The sequence below is a fragment of the Bos grunniens genome, chromosome 23 (assembly GCF_055505025.1).
Source record: "Bos grunniens cultivar Pamir isolate PY7600 chromosome 23, Bosgru_T2T1.0, whole genome shotgun sequence".
NCBI classification, from domain to species: Eukaryota; Metazoa; Chordata; class Mammalia; order Artiodactyla; family Bovidae; genus Bos; species Bos grunniens.
Window position 1 is genome coordinate 46,330,859 of NC_141187.1, and position 19,592 is coordinate 46,350,450.

At 41.7% G+C, this 19,592-nt stretch overlaps 1 protein-coding gene across 1 annotated transcript in view; it reads right to left on the bottom strand.

Moving 5' to 3' along the window:
* TMEM170B (transmembrane protein 170B) overlaps positions 1–19,592 on the bottom strand; it is a 211,321-nt gene that overhangs the window by 75,210 nt on the left and 116,519 nt on the right. Inside the window, exon 3 of the mRNA XM_086370317.1 lies at positions 5,586–5,691. Coding sequence (XP_086226443.1) covers positions 5,609–5,691 — 83 coding nt within the window. The 3' untranslated portion in view covers positions 5,586–5,608. The remainder of the gene's footprint in view (positions 1–5,585; positions 5,692–19,592) is intronic.

Here is a 19,592-nt window from a genome sequence, read left to right on the forward strand (position 1 = left end):
CAGTGTGAAATGACACAAACTGATTATCTCACAGTTTCTGTGGGCTGGGGATTCTGGCATCGCCTTAGCTGGACTTTCCATTCAGGGTCTCATAAGGCTATAATCAAGGTGGCAGCCAGCTGCATTCTTATCTGGAGAGTCATCTGGGGAAGAATCTGTTTCCAAGCCCCCACAGGTAGCACAATTCAGTGTGTGTGTGAGGCACACACTAGCACAATTGTAGCTGTGTGACTGGGGCCCCTGATTTCTTGCTAGCTGTCTGCTGGGAGCCATTCTCAGCTCTTAGAGGCAGCACTCAAGTTCTTGCCGTGTCCACAGGTCCATCCATCATGGGAAGTTCACAGTCAGACTGCTTGCTTCTTCAGGACCATCAGGGTATCTCACATATTTTCCTTCAGGGAGGCCTCAGCTCTCTTTTAAGAGTTCACTGGCTTAGGTTAAGTCCACCCAGGAAAATCTCCCTTTGCATTAACAATTCTGCTTAAAGCACTGTGGTGATCTGAATGGGAAGCAAGTTCGAAAGGGAGGTAATATATACATATGTATGGCTGATTCATTTCGCTCTATGGTTGAAACTAACACAACATCGTAAAGCATCTGTGTGTGCTAAGTCACTGCAGTCATGTCTGACTCTGCAAGCTCATGCTCTGTAGCCCTCCAGGCTCTTCTGTCCATGGGATTCTCTGGGCAAGAATACTAGAGTGGGTTGCCATGCCCTCCTCCAGGGGATCTTCCCCACCCAGGGATTGAACCCCAGTCTCCTCTAGTTCCTGTGTTGCAGGTGAATTCTTTACAGTTGAGCTACTGGGAAAGCCAAAGCAACTACACTACAACAAAAATTAATTTAAAAAATAAAAATACTTTTTAAAGGAAGATAAAAAGAAAAAAAAGAAACAACTTGGGGACAGGGAGAGAGATCCTTCATACTGGTTAGTATGAGAGCTAAAGTCTACATTCTTACTGTAGCTTTTAAAAAGTGTTTACTCATCACAAAGAGTGATTATTTTCTAATTGAAAAGAATAAAGCTGAAATAGAACTTAAAAAAAAAAAACTTCACAGGAGTAAAACCTCATCATATTCACAGATGTCACCCACACTCAAGGAGAGAGGGTTACGCAGGGTACGTATATCAGGGGTGGGAAATTCTGGGTGCAACTCTGCATTCTGCTTATCATACTTAGCAAAAAATGACAAGAACCCTCCCACTTCACCTTATTGGAGAAGCAGGTCAGGCGTAACATTTCTAATTTTACAGAGGGGAAAAATAAGACTCTGAGAAGTCAGGGACTTGGCTATAGCCACAGAGTTAATACACAGAGGGTGCAGGTTCGACCCCTGGGTTGGGAAGTTCCCCTGGAGGAGGAAATGGCAACCCACTCTGGTATTCTTTGCCCAAAAAATCCCATGGACCGAGTAGCCTGGTGGGCTAGGGTCCAAAGTGTGGCAAAGAGTCGGACACGACTGAACGACTTAAACATAAGCACCGAGTTCAGAAGCAGCTAAACAGGAACATGCCATCCGAACTTTTGACAGTGCTTTTTTCAAAGACAAATGGAAAAGTCAGTAGCAAATGTAAACATTCATGAAAATAAATGATTTGACCATTGATGCCACAAGTTCTGATGGAAATAAGAAATGAAAACTAAAGATGGAGACTTATGACTAATGAGCCCACGCCTGCTAAAGGGAGGCTGTTCTTCAGCCTCGGGAAACAATGCCAACAAAGAACATGAGCTGTCCGTTTGATGTTAGAGAGAATGACATGCATCTGTGACATAACTACTATTTTTATAAGCAGCAATTGAGAGCAGGTTTCAAAGGTGAGTATTCAAGGAGACAAAGGGCTCCAGAAAAGACCACGCAGGCACTAGAGAGATCACTGCTAAAGCCCTGTAGTTTCTCCAGCTCTCCTCCTCTGTGTGTTTTTTGCTTCCTGTTCACCTCTTGACAGTTCAGAGACCACCCTGCCCTCCTTGGGCAGGATTCTCAAAGAGAAATTGGGCTTATGTCAAGCTAACCAGGTTGTTCCCTTCATCACCATAGTGAAAGGTTACCAAAGAAGCTTTTGAAAGGCAGGATTTAGAAAGATAAAAGAGTTAAGGTCCTCAAAACTTTAGTGTGATACTCTACAAATAACAAAATTTTGTTGTCTAAGGATATATAAGTAGAAGTTTAATAGGTCTTTGAATTAATGTCTGTGAATGAAAAAAACACCTAAATGTATAAAAGAGAGCAGTTTTTAAAAATATATTCAAATGTGTCTGAACACATAATAACATATTTAAGGAGATCAAACAAGCCAACCCTAAAGGAAATGAACCCTGAATATTCATTGGAAGGACTGCTGCTGAAGCTGAAGCTCTAGTACTTTGGCCACCTGATTCGAAGAACTGACTAATTGGAAAAGACCCTGATGCTGGGAAAGACTGAAGGCAGGAGGAGAAGGGGACGACAGAGGATGAGATGATTGGATGGCATCACCGACTCAATGGACATGAGTTTGAGCAAGCTCTGGGAGATGGTGAAGGACAGGGAAGCCTGGTGTGCTGCAGTCTATGGGGTCACAAAAGAGTCCAACACGACTTAGCAGCTAAACAACAACAAAATAACAATTCACATGTATACCACATGCAATGAGTAACAATAAAGTTACCAGAAAACCTCTGTGCTAATTTAGAGCCTGCCGCCATCCTGTTGGTGATTTAATTTATTGGATACATCCAATTTTGGATATCACCAATCCAGTATTGAATATCACCATCCTATTGGAGATATGATTTAACTTATAGAGGCCTCAATTTTCTACTGTGTAAAAATAAGTGAGAAAATGTGATTTCTGAAAGCCCTTCCACCTTAAAGTCTCAGTAATTCTTCAATTGACTAGATAGTAAGCAATAGTCAATATTTGGGGAAGACCATCTTTAGATGGAAGGATGTTACTTCACTTTGATCATGGGTGACCATGAATTTAGTTACATTTTGAATTACATTCAACTAAGAATATTATCCAGCCCCTGTTTATCATTTGGGGATATTTGCCTACTGTAGAACAACTTAGCATAGCTATATATCTAGCCATCTAGAATCCCCTACTGTAGAACAACTTAGCATAGCTATATATCTAGCCATCTAGAATCCCCTACAAAAACCCACACCATAAATATAAAGACAACATAGTGACCAGGTTTCACAGAGCAGAAGAAAGGAGTAGCTGAGTTAGCAGAGATTTGCAGGAGGAGAAAAAAAAATAGAAACAGCACACAGCTTTCACAAATTGACATTATCCATATGGATCACCATTAATTATAATAATCGTCTCCTTTTACAACAAGTATACTGTTTGACCCATGTTTTCTTTCTTTCTGTTTTTAAAATTTCTTTTCTCCTTTATTTTTACCTTTAGGCTGTTAATTAACTGCAGCGAAAGATTAAAGGTCTCCATCACATGATCTTTTTGACCTGTCGCTGCTCTCTGCTATCTTTAAAGACTCCCAGCACTTTTACAGGAGAAGGGAACGGCAACCCACTCCAGTGCTCTTGCCTGGAGAATCCCAGGGGCGGGGGAGCCTGGTGGGCTGCCGTCTATGGGGTCGCACAGAGTCGGACACGACTGAAGCGACTTAGCAGCAGCACTTTTACAAACAGCAGTCTGTTTCAGCAAAACCAAGATAGCCAAATCTCTTCTCTTAACCCCTCGTGTTCAATTTTAATTGCAGAACAAAGCACAGGAATGCGAGACCAGAGTCCAGACTCTGAAACACAGTGGAATAGCTGGGACTTGTGCCCACTGTGTTTTCCAATCTATGCAAGAGGAAAGCATATTCTTGCTAGGACCTTCTTAAAAGTCAACTGTATTCTCTTTAAAAGAGATACGGAAACATTTTTTAGGAAAAAAAATTCCATTTTGTTGCCACTTCTGCTTGACATATTCCATCAACCAACTCAGACTGAACAGTCTTTTTCATTGAGGTAACTTCCTCACTTAACAAATGGTATTTCAACTTTACCTATAATTCAAATTTCAATGATTCCCTACTTGTCTACTGTCTTACCCTACTCTCTTTACAGCCAAAAGGAAAGGAAAAGGAAAGTGAAGTCATTCAGTCATGTCTGGCTCTTTGCGACCCCATGGACTGTAGCCTACCAGGCTTCTCTATCCATGGGATTCTCCAGGCAAGAATACTGGAGTGGGTTGCCATTTCCTTCTCCAGGGTATCTTCCTGACCCAGGGGTCAAACCCAGGTCTCCTGCATTGCAGGCAGATGCTTTACCCTCTGAGCCACCAGGGAAGCCTTTACAGCCAAAAATTACCTATGAATTGCTTTGCTCAGTGGGCATGGTGCTTTTACTACCCAACCTGGGGTCAAGTCACGGCTAAGCCCTCTCCCATCTTGGTGAAATTCCCTCTTCCTTGGTTCCTGAGCCTTCTCCTTTTCGTCTGTCCTTTCTACCACTCCAACTACTCCTCTTCTGTCTTTTGGAGGCTTTCTTCCTCTGCCTGACCCCAAAATGTAGGCACTCTTCACAGCTCCATTCCATGGCCCTTTGCTCCTCTCATTCTTTATACTTTTCAGGATTACATTCAAACTCACTCCCCACTCAGTGACTGCCTCTATATCTGTATCTCCAACAAAGACCTGAAATATCTACTAGAAAGCATGAGTAAGATGTTCCTCAGATACCTCATACTCACCTGGGCTGTCTTAGTGCGCTCAGGCTGCCATAACAAAACACCACGGAATGGGTGGCATAAGCAACAGGAATTTGTTTCTCACAGTTCTGCAGGCTGGAAAGTCTAAGATCCAAGTGCCACCTGCCTGAGTTCCTAGTAAGGGCCCTCTTCCTGGCTGGTTCAGTTCAGTTCAGTTCAGTTCAGTTGCTCAGTCGCATCCGACTCTTTGCGACCCCGTGGACTGCAGCACACCAGGCCTCCCTGTCCATCACCAACTGTTGGAGCTTACTCAAACTCATGTCCATAGAGTCGGGGATGCCATCCAACCATCTCATCCTCTGTCATCCCCTTCTCCTCCCACCTTCAATCTTTCCCAGCATCAGGGTCTTGTCCAATGAGTCAGTTCTTTGCATCAGGGGGCCAAATTATTGGAGCTTCAGCATCAGTCCTTCCAATGAGTATTCAGGGTTCATTTCCTTTAGGATTGACTGGTTTGATCTCCTTGCAGTCCAAGGGACTCTCAAAAGTCTTCTCCAACACCACAGTTCAAAAGCATCAATTCTTTGGTGCTCAGCTTTCTTTATGGTCCAACTCTCACATCCATATATGGTGCCATACTTCTTGCTTTGAGCTCTCATGGCCTTAACTTGGTGCATGTGCGTGTGTGTGTGTGTGTGTGTGTGTGTGTGTTTAGAGAAAGAGAGAGAGAGATTTCTGTGTCTCCCTTTTCTTTTAAGAGCACTGATCTCATCACAGCCTCTTGACCTCATGTAACCCTAATCGCATCCCATAGGCCCCATCTCTAAATACCATCACATTGGGGATGATAGCGTCAACATGTGAATTTGGAGGGGACACAGACCTTCTGTTTGTAACAGCAGCCAAAACCAAACGCCTCACCCTCGCACTTACATAGCTGCACCTCGGAGGTCATCTCATTGAGGACAGCACCACCCCGTCAGCTGCCTGACCGGGTAACTGGAAAGCCACCTTCTAGGTTTCCCACATGTTTTCTCATCTGCAAAATAAGGATACGAACAGTATATGAGATTAAGTAAGTTAATACATGTAAAATGCTAATATAACGTAGGACACAGAGTAAGCTATTGGTAATATCACCTCTCACATTTTCCCTGCAATTTCTTTTTATTAAACCCACAAAAAGCTTTAGATCTTACCTTCTGTAATATCCTTGGACTTGCAAACTTTCCCCAGCTCTGTCTCTAGCACCTTGACTTTGGGCAGTTAACTGCACACATAGTAAGCTGGAATTGCCTCCTAACTTGATTTTCTGCGTTCTCTCAGCTATCTGTCTAATCTTTTCAGTACACAGTTATGAGAGTAATCTTTTCAAATTGTAGTTATCATCATCACAGTTCTCTGGTCAAGTCTTCAGTGGCTCCTCATGCTTTCGAAGTTCAAATTCCTTAGTGTTGCCTAAGGTTCCCTTACTGGTGTAGCCCCTGCTTAACTCTCTAGCCGCTGTTGGGAGACTGTCCACCAGGGGCAATAAGTGTCTCTCCCCTCTTGCTGAGGGTGCCAGACTGCAAGAGCCTCCCATCTCCTGACCCAGAGCAGTCCCTGGAGCTGGTCACATAAGGTACCCACAGCGTGACTACTGTGTCACTGCTCACTCCCTTGATGGTTGACTGCTTCCATAAACAGTGCTGTGTCCTTGGCTTTGACTTTCTCAGCCGCCATGCAAACCCACTGAATGGGTAGCATCCATCTAGGTTATCATATCAGCCGAGTGGGACACGGAGGGGAAGGAAAACCAGTGTAAATAGGCTGATGGGAGAAGGCAATGGCACCCCACTCCAGTACTTTTGCCTGGAAAATCCCATGGATGGAGGAGCCTGGTAGGCTGCAGTCCGTGGGGTCACTAAGAGTCAGACACGAATGAGCGACTTCACTTTCACTTTTCACTTCACGCATTGGAGAAGGAAATGGCAACCCACTCCAATGTTCTTGCCTGGAGAATCCCAGGGATGGGGGAGCCTGGTGGGCTGCCGTCTATGGGGTTGCACAGAGTCAGACATGACTGACATGACTTAGCAGCAGCATGGCCACTTCCTCCAGGAAGCCTTCCAGACTTCTAGTGAGGTTTTGAACCCTTTCTCTCTTCTCCCACAGAGCCCTGTGCATGTCTCTACAGAGCTCTTGATGTATTGCACTGTGGCTTATTTCACTTGCACAGCTTCTCTACTGGACAGAAAGCTTCTTGAGGGTAAGGGTCATGTTTTGTCTTTATGTGCCTTGTTGACTTGAGACTTTGTATCCTGCTATACCTGGCCTGTAAATGTTCAATAAATGGTAAATGCCTGAATGCATGACTGGACCTTAGTAGGTTGGACTCATTCTGAAAAGTGAGCTTAGAAACAAATTACTCTCTATGTCCCTCTTTGTCCTCCACATATTTTTTCCTCTTTTTAACCTTCCCATCTCCTTTTTTCTATTCTAAGCTACACCCTATTCTGTGTGCTTAGCGAGACGCAAATAGACTTAAGCGGGGCAGAAAAGTATGACTGGAAAGCCATGAGGTGGATTCCATGCACCAGATGGGAAAACTAACCTCACCTTATATAATCAGGGCCTAAAGAGAGACAGACTTCCTTCCCTCTCTCCAATTTCCCGAGAGATTGCAAAAATGGATTAAGTAGCAGGGATGAAGTAGTGTTTCTATTTTTTAATATTTTTAAATCAATCTCCCCCCAGCCCCCTCCACACACACAACACACCCCTTCTGATAACAGGGAATGGGCCATGGTGAAAACTAAGCAACACTGCCAGGCTTCAGACAAATTTGCTGCTACCACGTGGAAAACTCAACTTTAAATGAGCCCCCTTTTCTGCAGACAGTCCCCAGGCAGCACACCATAAACCTGGATGGTACATCCTGACGTGTACTACATAAATGCATGAGCCGATGAATAATGTTCATGGCATAAATGACCAACCCCATGGACACGAGACTGTAGAAATAAACATTTTCATACAGAAACGAATAATATTTTCCTTCCAAGGAAAAGTCTATGTCCTCCCCTACTTGCCTTAATTACCATCCTGATTCTGACCATGCTTATAAGTGTATTCATAATAAATGGCTAGGACTTCATCCTAGCGCGCTCCGTCACCGAGTCAGTTATTAAGCTACTCTCTCTCCGTGAAATACACCCTTCCCTCCTTGGCCCTGCGATTCTGGCCCTGCTCTGCAAACTCCGGCTCTGCTTTACTGTTCCTTGCATGTTTGCCTCTTCTGTGAGGGCTTAATAGAGAAAAGAGGGACTTGCTCCTTGTTTGTTCACCATTGTGGTCAATGTCCCCCAGCCTCACTTCTTGTGATTCAAAAGAACCTAGCTCTCCCATAAACGGCAAAGAGCCCATCCCCACCCCTGGGGCAGCATCTTCACCGCCTGCTTTCCTGTTGGCTTCCGCGGGCTGCCAGCACTCACGGCTCCGCGCTCCTCCCGGTCATGTCATCATGCTCGCCTCTTCCCTTTCTCCTCTCCCTTTTCCAGCCCTCTGTGAGATCACAGCACTGTCCGTTTATAGGGCAATTGCTAAAATAGCAACTGAGGTGAGACCAAAAATGAGCAGCCAAGAAATAAATATTTGTGCTTGTGTGCTTAAAAATAACCAATCTGGAATGACACAATAGGAAGAATCCAGATAAAACAACGCTTGCCCTGCTATGAAATCTCAAGTGGCTTTACTGCTCGATGCATTTTTTTTTCTGATGGTAGCACAAATATTTAAAAACGAAAATAATCTCATGCATTCCTTAATCTTTCTTCTCTCCAAAACACATTAAGGAATTTAAAAGATTTCATTTAGTGTCCAGCATTACTTTTTCCATTTAAAAGAGGGATAAACTGAGGGGCTGGCAGTTTTAGTGTAAATCTTGTCATTTTCAGCTCAGCCAAAAACTTAAAGCTCCATTATATTTCTTAAAGGGATGACACAGAATTGGTGGGGTATGTAAAAAAAAAAAAGGAAAGAGAAAAGCAGAAGCAGTGACCACCACTGATGCCACCCCCACGACTGCTGCCCCAGTTGCTTGTCAGGTGGGTCACCACCTTGCTCTGTCCCCCCACCCCACCCCTACAACCCTCTGTGTTCTAGAAGAACATGGAACACTGGTGACCTGTCTTCTCAGTGCTGAGCAGTGGCCTGGTTGCTGTCCCCAGAGTTGTCTGAAAAACCTATCCTAGCGCTCTTGTCAGTGTTTCATGGGTAAATGACTTGAATAAGGATGTCAATAACATACTGCTGCTGCTGCTGCTGCTTCGTCGCTTCAGTCGTGTCCGACTCTGTGCGACCCCAGAGACGGCAGCTCACCAGGCTTCCCCGTCCCTGGGATTCTCCAGGCAAGAACACTGGAGTGGGTTGCCATTTCCTTTTCCAACGCATGAAAGTGAAAAGTGAAAGTGAAGTCGCTCAGTCGTGTCCGACTCTTAGCGACTGCATGGACTGTAGCCTACCAGGCTCCTCCGTCCATGGGGTTTTCCAGGCAAGAGTACTGGAGTGGGGTGCCATCACCTTGTCCGCAATAACATACTAAGCAACTGTAAATGGCAATTGATGGAGACACGAGCTAAAACTTTCCATGGGCGAAGGAGAGTCCAAAAAGATCTCAACAAGCAGATAAACAAGCTTAATTAGAACATTTAGGTCCCAACTAATATGTAAGATAAGGGAAGTTTGGCACACATGATAGAGATGAGGCAGTTTTATTGACTGAAGATTCCATATGAATCATTCATGTGTGTGTACTAAGTCGCTTCAGTGGTGTCCGACTCTTTGCAATATGGACTATAGCCCACCAGCCTCCTCTGTCCATGGGATTCTCCAGGCAAGAATACTTGGAGTGACTTGCCATTTCCTTCTCCAGAGAATCTTCCTGATCCAGGGATCGAACCTATGTGTCAATGCATTTCCTGCATTGGCAAGTGGATTCTTTACTGTTGAGCTACCAGGGAAGCCCCAAATCATTCATACAAGTGGTTATTGCATGTTAGGGACCCCTGCTATGAGTTCTCTCTGTGCTTTTGGCTGAATCCTATTACAATGCTTATCACGCAGTACTGCAATGATGTTGTCTATCTTCCACACCACTATAAACTCTCAGAGAGTGGAACACTGTCTTTTTTCTTTCTTTACTTAATTCACAAGTCTAGCATAGTATGTAACCCATTGTGGGAACTTCGTGTCAATTTTCAAAATGAAGTGGACAGCAGTTTTTAACTACAACACTCAATACCACTTATACTATAACAAAATGAAGCTACTTGAAGATTGTAATACTATTTATATTGTATTTGAGGTGAAGTCATATGAGACAGTACAGTGATTAAGCATGAGTGCTCGGAGAGAGACGGCCTTGGTGCTGATTCTGTCTCTGCCACTTACTGGCTGAACAACCTTGGTCAATTTCCTTAGGCCTTTCTATAGCTCAGTTTTTGTCTATAAAGTGGGGTATATAACAACCATCAATTTCAGAGGGCTGTTGTGAGAATTAAATTAGGTAATACCCCTACAGTACCTAAGTATACCTGGCACAAGGGGCGTGTGTGTGTGTGTGTGTTAGCCGCTCAGTTGTGTCCAGCTCTTTGCGACCCCATGGACTGTAGCCTGCCAGCTTCCTCTGTCCATGGGATTCTCCAGGCAAGAATACTGGAGTGGGTTGCCATGCCTTCCTCCAAGGTAAGCACTCAATATACTTTAACTATATGGTTATTATTAACTGTATTAAAAAGATGATAATGATGATGACAAGGACTATAACTGAAGTTATAAGACAGTGACATATTAGAATACAGTACTTGAAACATATGAAAAAGGAATAGCATATAGAATAGATATACATATAAGGAACTGCAAAATTACATTTAAAAATATAATATCAAAGAATGAGGAAAAATGGGATTTCCCTGGAAGTCCAGTGGTTGTGTTTCCAATGCAGGGGGTGAGGTTCGATCCCTGGTGGGGGAACTAAGATCCCATATGCCACTCAGTGTGACCAAAAGGAAAAAAATGAAGACAGGTAATAAAAGACAACTGGTCGAAGTAGAAACACAAATAGCCAACAAATATTTAAACCCAAGCTTATCAATAATTTGGAAAATGTGAAGCAAAATCCATGAAATAACATTTCTCACCTATTAAGTGGGCAAAAATTTCGAAGTCTGATGATATCAAATGTTGACAAGCAGATAGGGTGATGGGAATGCCTATACACAGTGGGTGGAAGTAGAAATTAGCCAAAAATACCTTGCAGGCAAATTTGGCAGTATATATTAAATTTGAACATATCCAAGAACTTGGTGGTCTTCACACCAGGGTTATTCAAGGAGTTCACAAACACAGAGTTTTACTGAACTGGCCTAAGGACCTGCCTGTGTTCACAAAAGCCCTTTCCACATTCATCCCAAATCTTACTTCAGTGTGTTGTTCCTGAGTTTAAAAACCTTTAGGTAAATAAATAAAACAGAAGGTTCCTTTTGTGATTACTTAGAGTACCATAAAGCCCTTGGCCTTCTAGTCTTTCCTATATTACACACATTTCTGTTAAGAGTGAGGTTGGGGTTAAAATGGAATATTTATACGGTAGAGAGGGGTAGAAGAGATAAGCTCTGCATTTTTACCCCTATTATTTTGCCTCTACTATTCCTAGACTAATGTCAAAAATTGCAACTCTACTGGCAGTGGTGGGGTAGGGGAAGTTTATGAGAACAAATCACAGGTAAGATATTTTTAATACTCTATGACTTTTTCACATGTAGGCAATTTCAGGTATAGGCCTTTCTTTTAGGCTGCCCTCAATATTTATGTACAAAAGATATCATCAGCCAGAAAGAAAAGTAGCTTTGAATAACCAGAGGAATACATGTTAGTGACTCAGATTTGTTTTAAATGCACTTGAAATGTTTTCCTGGAACCACCAAACTGTGCAGAGTAAACTGGATAAAATCCATAAATGAAATATAATTCCTTTCTGACTTGGTGTGTGCGCTTCAATAAAGCAGTTAAAATGCATGTGATAAAGGCTTATCATTAAACATGTATTACAGCTGAAGAAAATTCTCATATAATTTTATTTATAAAGCACTTAATCCTTTCTACTCCTCTAACAAAAAAATAATAAAATTATATGTTTGCTTCTAGATCAATGAGTTTCAGTGTAAGTTCTTTTTCCTTCCTTTAAATACTAGGAACGTATCTTAAGGTCTAAAAATTAATAGTGCTATTTATGTGTGATATTTATACTTGCTTCTAATTTAATTATTCCTCATGGCAGAATACCAACAATCAATATGTACACACAAACACATTTGCCAAAGAAACAGCATGCTTTTTTTTACATACCTACTTCAAAATAATTTATGATTTTTGCTAAATATAGTATGCTACATTATTATAAATTAAATAATGAAAAACAACATCTCAATTCGTTATCTTATTTGTATAACTTCTTATAAAGTAAATAAATTATATTACATCTGCATTTCTTAAAATCTCTTTTTACTATGCATTATGAAATGTATTTCTTAGTTGTAGTAGTATTTAATATTTACTCAATATTAAATTCAAGGAATACATAATGAGATTTTTTTAATCCAGTATTAACATTTGAATTAAAAATGAAGTTAAAACACTTCTGTCAGAAAATAAGTCTTATCTTCCTGATAGGTTTAACAAAGGGTACTGGTTTTATTTATACTGGGAGGACTTTTTTTTTAATAAATTAAATGAGATAAATCTGCCACTTAAGTTTGATGAAAATATATTTTAAAACACAATAAGATAAATATTTTGATTAGTAACAAAATTAATGTTTTTATTTTTCAGCTATTACAGAAATTAATCAGAGTATCCTAGTGGCCTGGTGTCTTTAATTGGTAAAGAATCCACCTGCAATGCAGGAGAGCCTGGTTTCATCCCTGGATTGGGAAGATAACCCACAGAAAGCAGTGGCAACCCACTCCAGTATTCTTGCCTGGAGAATCCCATGGAGAGAGGAGCCTGACAGACTAGAGTCCATGGGGTCTCAAGAGTCAGACATGACTTATCAGCTAAGCCGCCACCACCATGTAAGGCCCCGCTCTGAGCTCACTTCACCTTCTAGTGCAAGCGCCCAAGTCTTTCTGCTTCTCATTCTTACTGCTATAAAAATGAGGTTGGGGCAAAAATAATATCAATGCAGAAATCTGTATTGTTCTAGCATTATGCCACTCATCAATGGATTTAAGAATTAACTAGAGAGACAAGCATTATTTCAGAGAAACATTTTCCATGATACTTCATTTTTTCTGTTTAACAAATTACAATAGAAAAATTATTTTATAAAAAAAATTATCTTCGTCAATTGTATTAACAATAATAATTGCAACAACTCAATCTACAAGAAAGTTTGAATACAGCCTTATGATCCCAGGAAATAAAACATATTTTAAAACTTCAATTTCCATTCACTATTTTGTTAAGGAGAAGTATGATAGGGTGGTTCAAAAAGAGACTTCTGGCATGAAAATACATTACATGAAGATAAAATTCTGTGGGAGAATCGGAATGGAAAGAGAAAATGGAAAGAAATAAACTTTCCACAGGAAATTATGCATGCATTTTTCATAATGGATTATGGTTATTGAGTCAAATTGTTATGGTATTTAGACTCCTTTGGATACACTTAAAAGGGTAATCGTTTTATTTTCAAGTGTTAATATTTACAAAATGTCAGAAATTTTATTCTCTGGAACAATTTAAACCTATGACCTAAATCCTTAAATGCCAATGTTAAACTGTGTGAGGGACACAGAGTTTTTCCAAATTCTTTAAGGGTTATGCAAAAAATAAACTTGAAGACTTACAGGTTGAATTGTGTCCTTCCACCAAATTCACGCATTTGAGTCCCAACCCCAGTACTTCAGAATATGACCTTATTTGAAGATAAGGTCTTCACATCTGCATGCTCAGTCATTTCAGTTATGTCTGACTCTTTGGGATCCTATGGACTGAAGCCTGTCAGATTTCTCTGTCCATAGGACTCTCCAGGCAAAAATACTAGAATGAGTTGCCATTCCCTCCTCCCAGGGATCTTTCCAACCCAGGGATCGAACCTGCGTCTCTTGCATTACTGGCAGATTCTTTACCGCTGAGCCCCACCGGGGAAGCCCAAGGCCTTCATAGAGGCAATCAAGTTAAAATGAAGTCATCAAGCATGGGCCCTAATTCAGTATGATTGGTGTCCTTATAAAAAGGGAAATTTGAACACAAATAGACAGAAAAGATAATGTGAATAGACAAGGGATAAGATAGCCATCTACAAGCCAAGGAGAAAGTCCTAGAACAGGTTTTTCCTGACCACCCTCAGAAGAAACCACCCCTGTTAACACTCTGATTTTGACTTCTACCCTCCAAAGCTGTGAGAAATACATTTCTGTTGTGTAAGCCTTCTAGCCTGTACTCCTTTCTGACAGCAGCCCCAGCAAATTGTACAAAGACCACACTCCTGGAGAAACTCAAGTGCAGTCAAGGGGAGATAGACATTACTCACTCCTTGCATTAGCGGGGGTGGATAACTAAAATGGTATCCCAGCATGCCCTGCATAGTGCTGGGGATGGGTTCCCGGAAATGGGAATGCAAAGTCTGGTCTCTCTGGCATTATCCCTTTGGATCCCATGGACAGGGATCCCAGGGACCCCATGGACAGGGAAGCCTGGTGTGCTGCAGTCCATGGGGCTGGCAAAGAGTCAAACATGACTAAGCGACTGAACTGATCTGATCCCTGCGGAGTCACGCTCCTGGGTATCGAGAAGTGGCCAATGCTCTTCCATTCTTTTCAAATGTCCTAAAGGCAGGCTTTGAGCCAGTTTCATGTAGCTTCTTTCCATGCAAATGTCTGGCAATCTTCGGGGTTTCAGTGAGCATCCTGACTCACTTCATCATGCCAAAGGACTTCTGCAGTTCTTAACTTGCAGGCTAATTTTTATCCTTCACATTCCTCTAAATGTGCCCCTTCCGTCACATCTATAACATTTCTATCTTAAAATCCAGCACGGTTCTCTCCCTTGGTCTCTTTGCAACAAGGCTGGCTCTATTTTCTATTACATCAAAGGGCAAAACTGGCAGTATTGAAAATAAATGACCAGACTTCCCTGGTGGTCTAGTGGTTAAGAATCCGCCTGCCAACACTGGGGACATGGGTTCGCCGCCTGGTCTGGGAAGATCCCCCATGCTGAGGCGCAACTAAGCCCGATGACACCCCTACGGAAGCCTGCGCACTCTACAGTGCGTGCTCTGCAACCAGAAAAACCACCGCGATGGAAAGCCCAAGCACCGCAAGGAAGAGCAGCTCTCACTTCCCACAATAATAGAAAGCCCGGCACGGCAACAAAGCCGCAGCGCAGCTAGAAATAAATACAAATGTTAAAATAAATGACGGAATTTTTTAAAAAGGTGGGTTGATGTGGAAAATGATAGAATGGATAGACAGGCAAGTATATGATAAAGTGTGTGTAGTAAATGTGATAAAATGAGTGTGGTAAAAGACCAACGGTATCATGGAATGTGTTTTTTTAAAAAAAACTATTATAAAAACTTAAACCTTCGACTTTTCTGTGTGTTTTCAAATTCTCAAAATATTGGAAAACAAAAAAATAAATGGCAGGCTGGCTACAGCACAGAGTAAACAGCACAAATTACAGTACACGTTTATTAATAACTCAGGTGACCGAGGTTTTTATCAACTGTTACATTAATGAAGTGTCCCTGATGTGATGGCATGAAAATGATTCTTTACCTCTGTGATTTTCTTACCACAGAGAATCCCAGTGTAAACATGAGAAAAACATCAGACAAATCTCAATTCAGAGACCACATGCAAAATACCTGAGCCGTAAAACCTAAAACCTTAAGTTCATCAAAACCAAGGAAAATCTGAGACGCTGTGGCAGCTCAGAGGAGCCTAAGGAGGTCTGAGGACAAAGCGTAACGTGGCATCGTGGCTGGGACCTTGGAACAGAAGCAGACATGGGGTGCAACCTGTGGAAACCTGAATGAAGCATGAATCTTAGTTAATAATGTATCGATACTGGCTAGTCCTTTGATCAATGCACCACAGTAATGGGAGATGTCAACCCCAGGAGAGGCTCAGTATGGAGTAAACAGAGACTTCTGTTCTGTCTTCACGATCTTTCTGTAATTCCAAAACTGTTCTAAAAGTTCACTTGAGAAAAACACAGAAGAAGGACTTTCCTGGTGGCTCAGTGGTAGAGTCCGCCTGCCAGTGCAGGAGACATGGGTTCAATCCCTGATCCAGGAAGATCCCACACGTCCCCAAGTGACAAAGCCCGCGTGCCACAGCTGCTGAGCCTGCGCTCGAGAGCCTGGGAACTTCAAGTAATGAGTTCACATGTGGCAACTAATAAGTCCAAACACCCCAAAGCCCACCTGTGCTCCACAATGAGAGCAGCCATCGCAATGGGAAGCCTGCACTCTGCAACTACAGGGTAGCCTGCTGCAACCAGAGAAAAACCCGAGGAGCAGCAAAGACCCAGCACAGGGAAAAAATAGGTAAATAAATAAAAACTTATATTCAAAAAACAAAACAAACAATTACCTAAAGTACTTAATGTTTCTTTGCAATTATATTACAGGTGCTGTTTGATATATAACTCTCTAAATGCAATTGTAAGATCTTTATTTGTGAGTCCGTATAGAATAAATGCTTTTATTTCCAATGCTGACCATTGTAGTACAAGGCAAAAGCAAAATCAACACAGGAGTGACATGTGGAGTTAAAGCATCTAGTCAGCTCAACTGTTACCATCAACTTTGTGTGTGTGTGTGTTTGTGTGTTTGTTTTTAGGATGATGAGATAGGGAGATGATATTAAACAAACAATTAAATTAAAATGGAAGTGATGGCATTTTCCCAGATTTGAACTGATAATATGTGTTATACAAATTCAAACACATTAATAGAAAAAGTATTTTATGAGAATGCCAAGAGTATTCTTTAACTTATTTATAGTAGCACGTACGAGATTTCAAAGTGCATAAATGCTTCTGTAATGCTTCTAAGACACCCATCTTTATTGCATTTTAAATCTACAGAAAAAAACAGCTTCAGAAGTAGTGTCCTTCAGGGAGTCAGCTTTCCCGTCGCCGCCCTCCTTTGGGCCCTCTGCTGGCTGCTTCAGAGCCTGCCATCTAGACACTGTTCTGCCTCCTGGAGTCTCCAGCTCTCTGGTCACTGGGCTTTCTCCCTCAGCCACTTAACTCTTGCTTACTCTTTTTTTAAGTCTTGAATCAAAAGGCTCAGTTCTAAATTTTTATGGGTTTTTAAAAAACTAACATTTCACATTATACTGAAAACTGCAAAGCATTTCCACATATACAGTTTTATAAATGTTATTTATAAATTGCAAAATGTTATTTAAAAAAAAAAATCCATAAAACTTTGGAACTGAACCTTTTGAGTTGGGAAGATTCCCTGGAGAAGGGAATGGCTACACACTCCAGTATTCTTGCCTGGAGAATTCCATGAACAGAGGAGCCTGGCAGTCTACAGTCCATGGGGTGGAAAAGACTCAGACATGACTTAGGAACTAACACTTTCGCTTTTACTTTTCACATAAATGACCTTGTTTGATTGTCACAGAAATCTTAAGAAATACTCCTGCATTGGCTGAGGAAACTGGGACACCGAGGGAAAGCTGAAGGGCATCCCTGACTCTCACCATCAACTCTTCTTCCTCTCATCTATGCAGCATGCGATTATCCTTACAGCCAGTGGTGAATCCTCCGTCTTATAAGGTAAGCATGCATGTTCTGAGCCTCTGTTTCAAAGTGTATGCTTTTGTCTGGCTGTTTTCACCCAGCATAATTATTTTGAGATTCAGTTAATCAATAATTACCTCCTTTTTATTGCTAAGTAGTATTTCACTGTACTGGCTTTCTAAGTGGTACCAGTGGTAAAGAATCTGCCTGCCGAGGCAAGAGACATAAGAGGTTCAGATTTGATCCCTAGGTCAGGAAAATACCTTGGAGGAGGGCATGGCAACTCACTCCAGTATTCTTGCCTGGAGAATCCCAAGGACAGAGGAGACTATGGGCTACAGTCCGTAGAGTCACAAAGAGTCGAACATGACCGAAGCAAATTAGCATGCAGGCAGACATTCCACTGTATAGAGAGACCATAAATTGTATGTTCATCTACTGATAGGCACTGAGGTGTTTTTGTTTTGTTTTGTTTGGCTTGTTAGCTTGTTTTTCTATTCATCTGTCTGCGTCCAGTCTTGGTTGCAGCACGCGAGTCTTTGCTGTGGGGCATGAGCTCTGTAGTTGTGCCCCGCAGGCTCATCAGTGGCCCTGCTCCGGCATAGTTTCTCTGCAGCATAGTTTCCTAACTAGGGATTGAACCTGTGCCCCCTGCACTGCGAGGCAGATGTTTAACCACTGGGCCACCAAGAAAGTCCCTGGTCGATTCTTTATCTGTTTTGACTCAACATACAACACCCAGCACCTGGCACAGCACTGAGCACACACAATTCCCTCTTTTTCAAAAATGGATGAATGAATGAAGTAGGTTAGGTTCCTCGACTAAGGCGACACAGTGATAAGTTGGGAAGCAGGAACTGGGTTTCTGATTCCTGGCTCAGTTATCAGCTTCATGTGGCACCTAAATTAAAAATTTGAAAGAACTTCTGAACTGCTGTCAGACTCCCATATCTGTTCTGGAGATGCTGATAATGATACCCAGCCTGTAAATCTCTTAATGGGTCAGTCCCTCCATGCCCCGTGATCAGTTGTTGGTGCATTTGGCCTAAAGAACTGTGATGCTCTGAGGTTATTTATGGGTGACTCCAATCTTCAGGAATTTCGGTTGATCCAGTAACTGGCCTAAGAATTCGTTTTTGATGATTTAGCCCTGTGCCTAGTGAATTAATGATGACCAATGATAGGGATTTCTAACTGACACTCCCAGGTAGTTAGCTGTTTTAAACAGTACATTAAATAATGTACTGTACATTAAATAACAGTACATTAAATAATGTAAATAAAGTAACACTAAAGTTCATGTGCCTTAAAAATATTTTATGAAAACCCAGGAGGTGAACTATAAGTGTTGGATTAGTTGCACTAAGAACTGATTTTATAGCTCAGAGGTAGAGCCAGAAGCAGTTCTTTTTCCTCTAAATGAACGTGCCCTTCACTAAGAATACAGGCTCATGATGACTGAATAGCCGAATACGCATTCCAGCTCCCAAGCTTCCAAGATCCAGGGCCTAAAAGGGAGAAGCATGCAAAACTGAATTCAACCACAAGTAAAATTCAGATCAACTCAAATCAAGAGACAGGTCTCAAAAGTTTCTAGGTCATGAAAGACAAAAAGACACCGATGAACTGTCCTACACTGAAGCCAGACGACCAACTAAATGCAATTGATGCTGTCTTAGATTCTAGATCCTAGAAAGAACTTTAGTGTGACAACTGGTAAAGTCTGAAGAAGGTCTGTCAACTAATTAAAGGCATTGTGTGTACTGTTTTAACTGGTTTTGGTCACTGTACTATGGTTACATTTGTGGAAGCTAGAAGAAGAGCATATGAAAAGTTTTGGGACCGTTTTTACACCTTGGTTACAAGACTAAAGTTATTTTATGGTTCGGTGTTTAAAACATCCCTAAAATGAATGAATAAGCCAATAAGATGAATACATCCAAAGAGAGAGACACAATTTCTATGCAAAGAATGTTATAAATATTTAAAATTTCAGGCAGGTTTCAAAGCACAAAAAACAAGATGAAGGGAAAATCAGAACCTATCCTCTTGAGCCTACAGCTCCTCAGGAAAACCAGTTTTATTCATGTAATAGAAGAAAAACAGAGCCACCGCCACTGGTCTCAGCAGATGCAATAG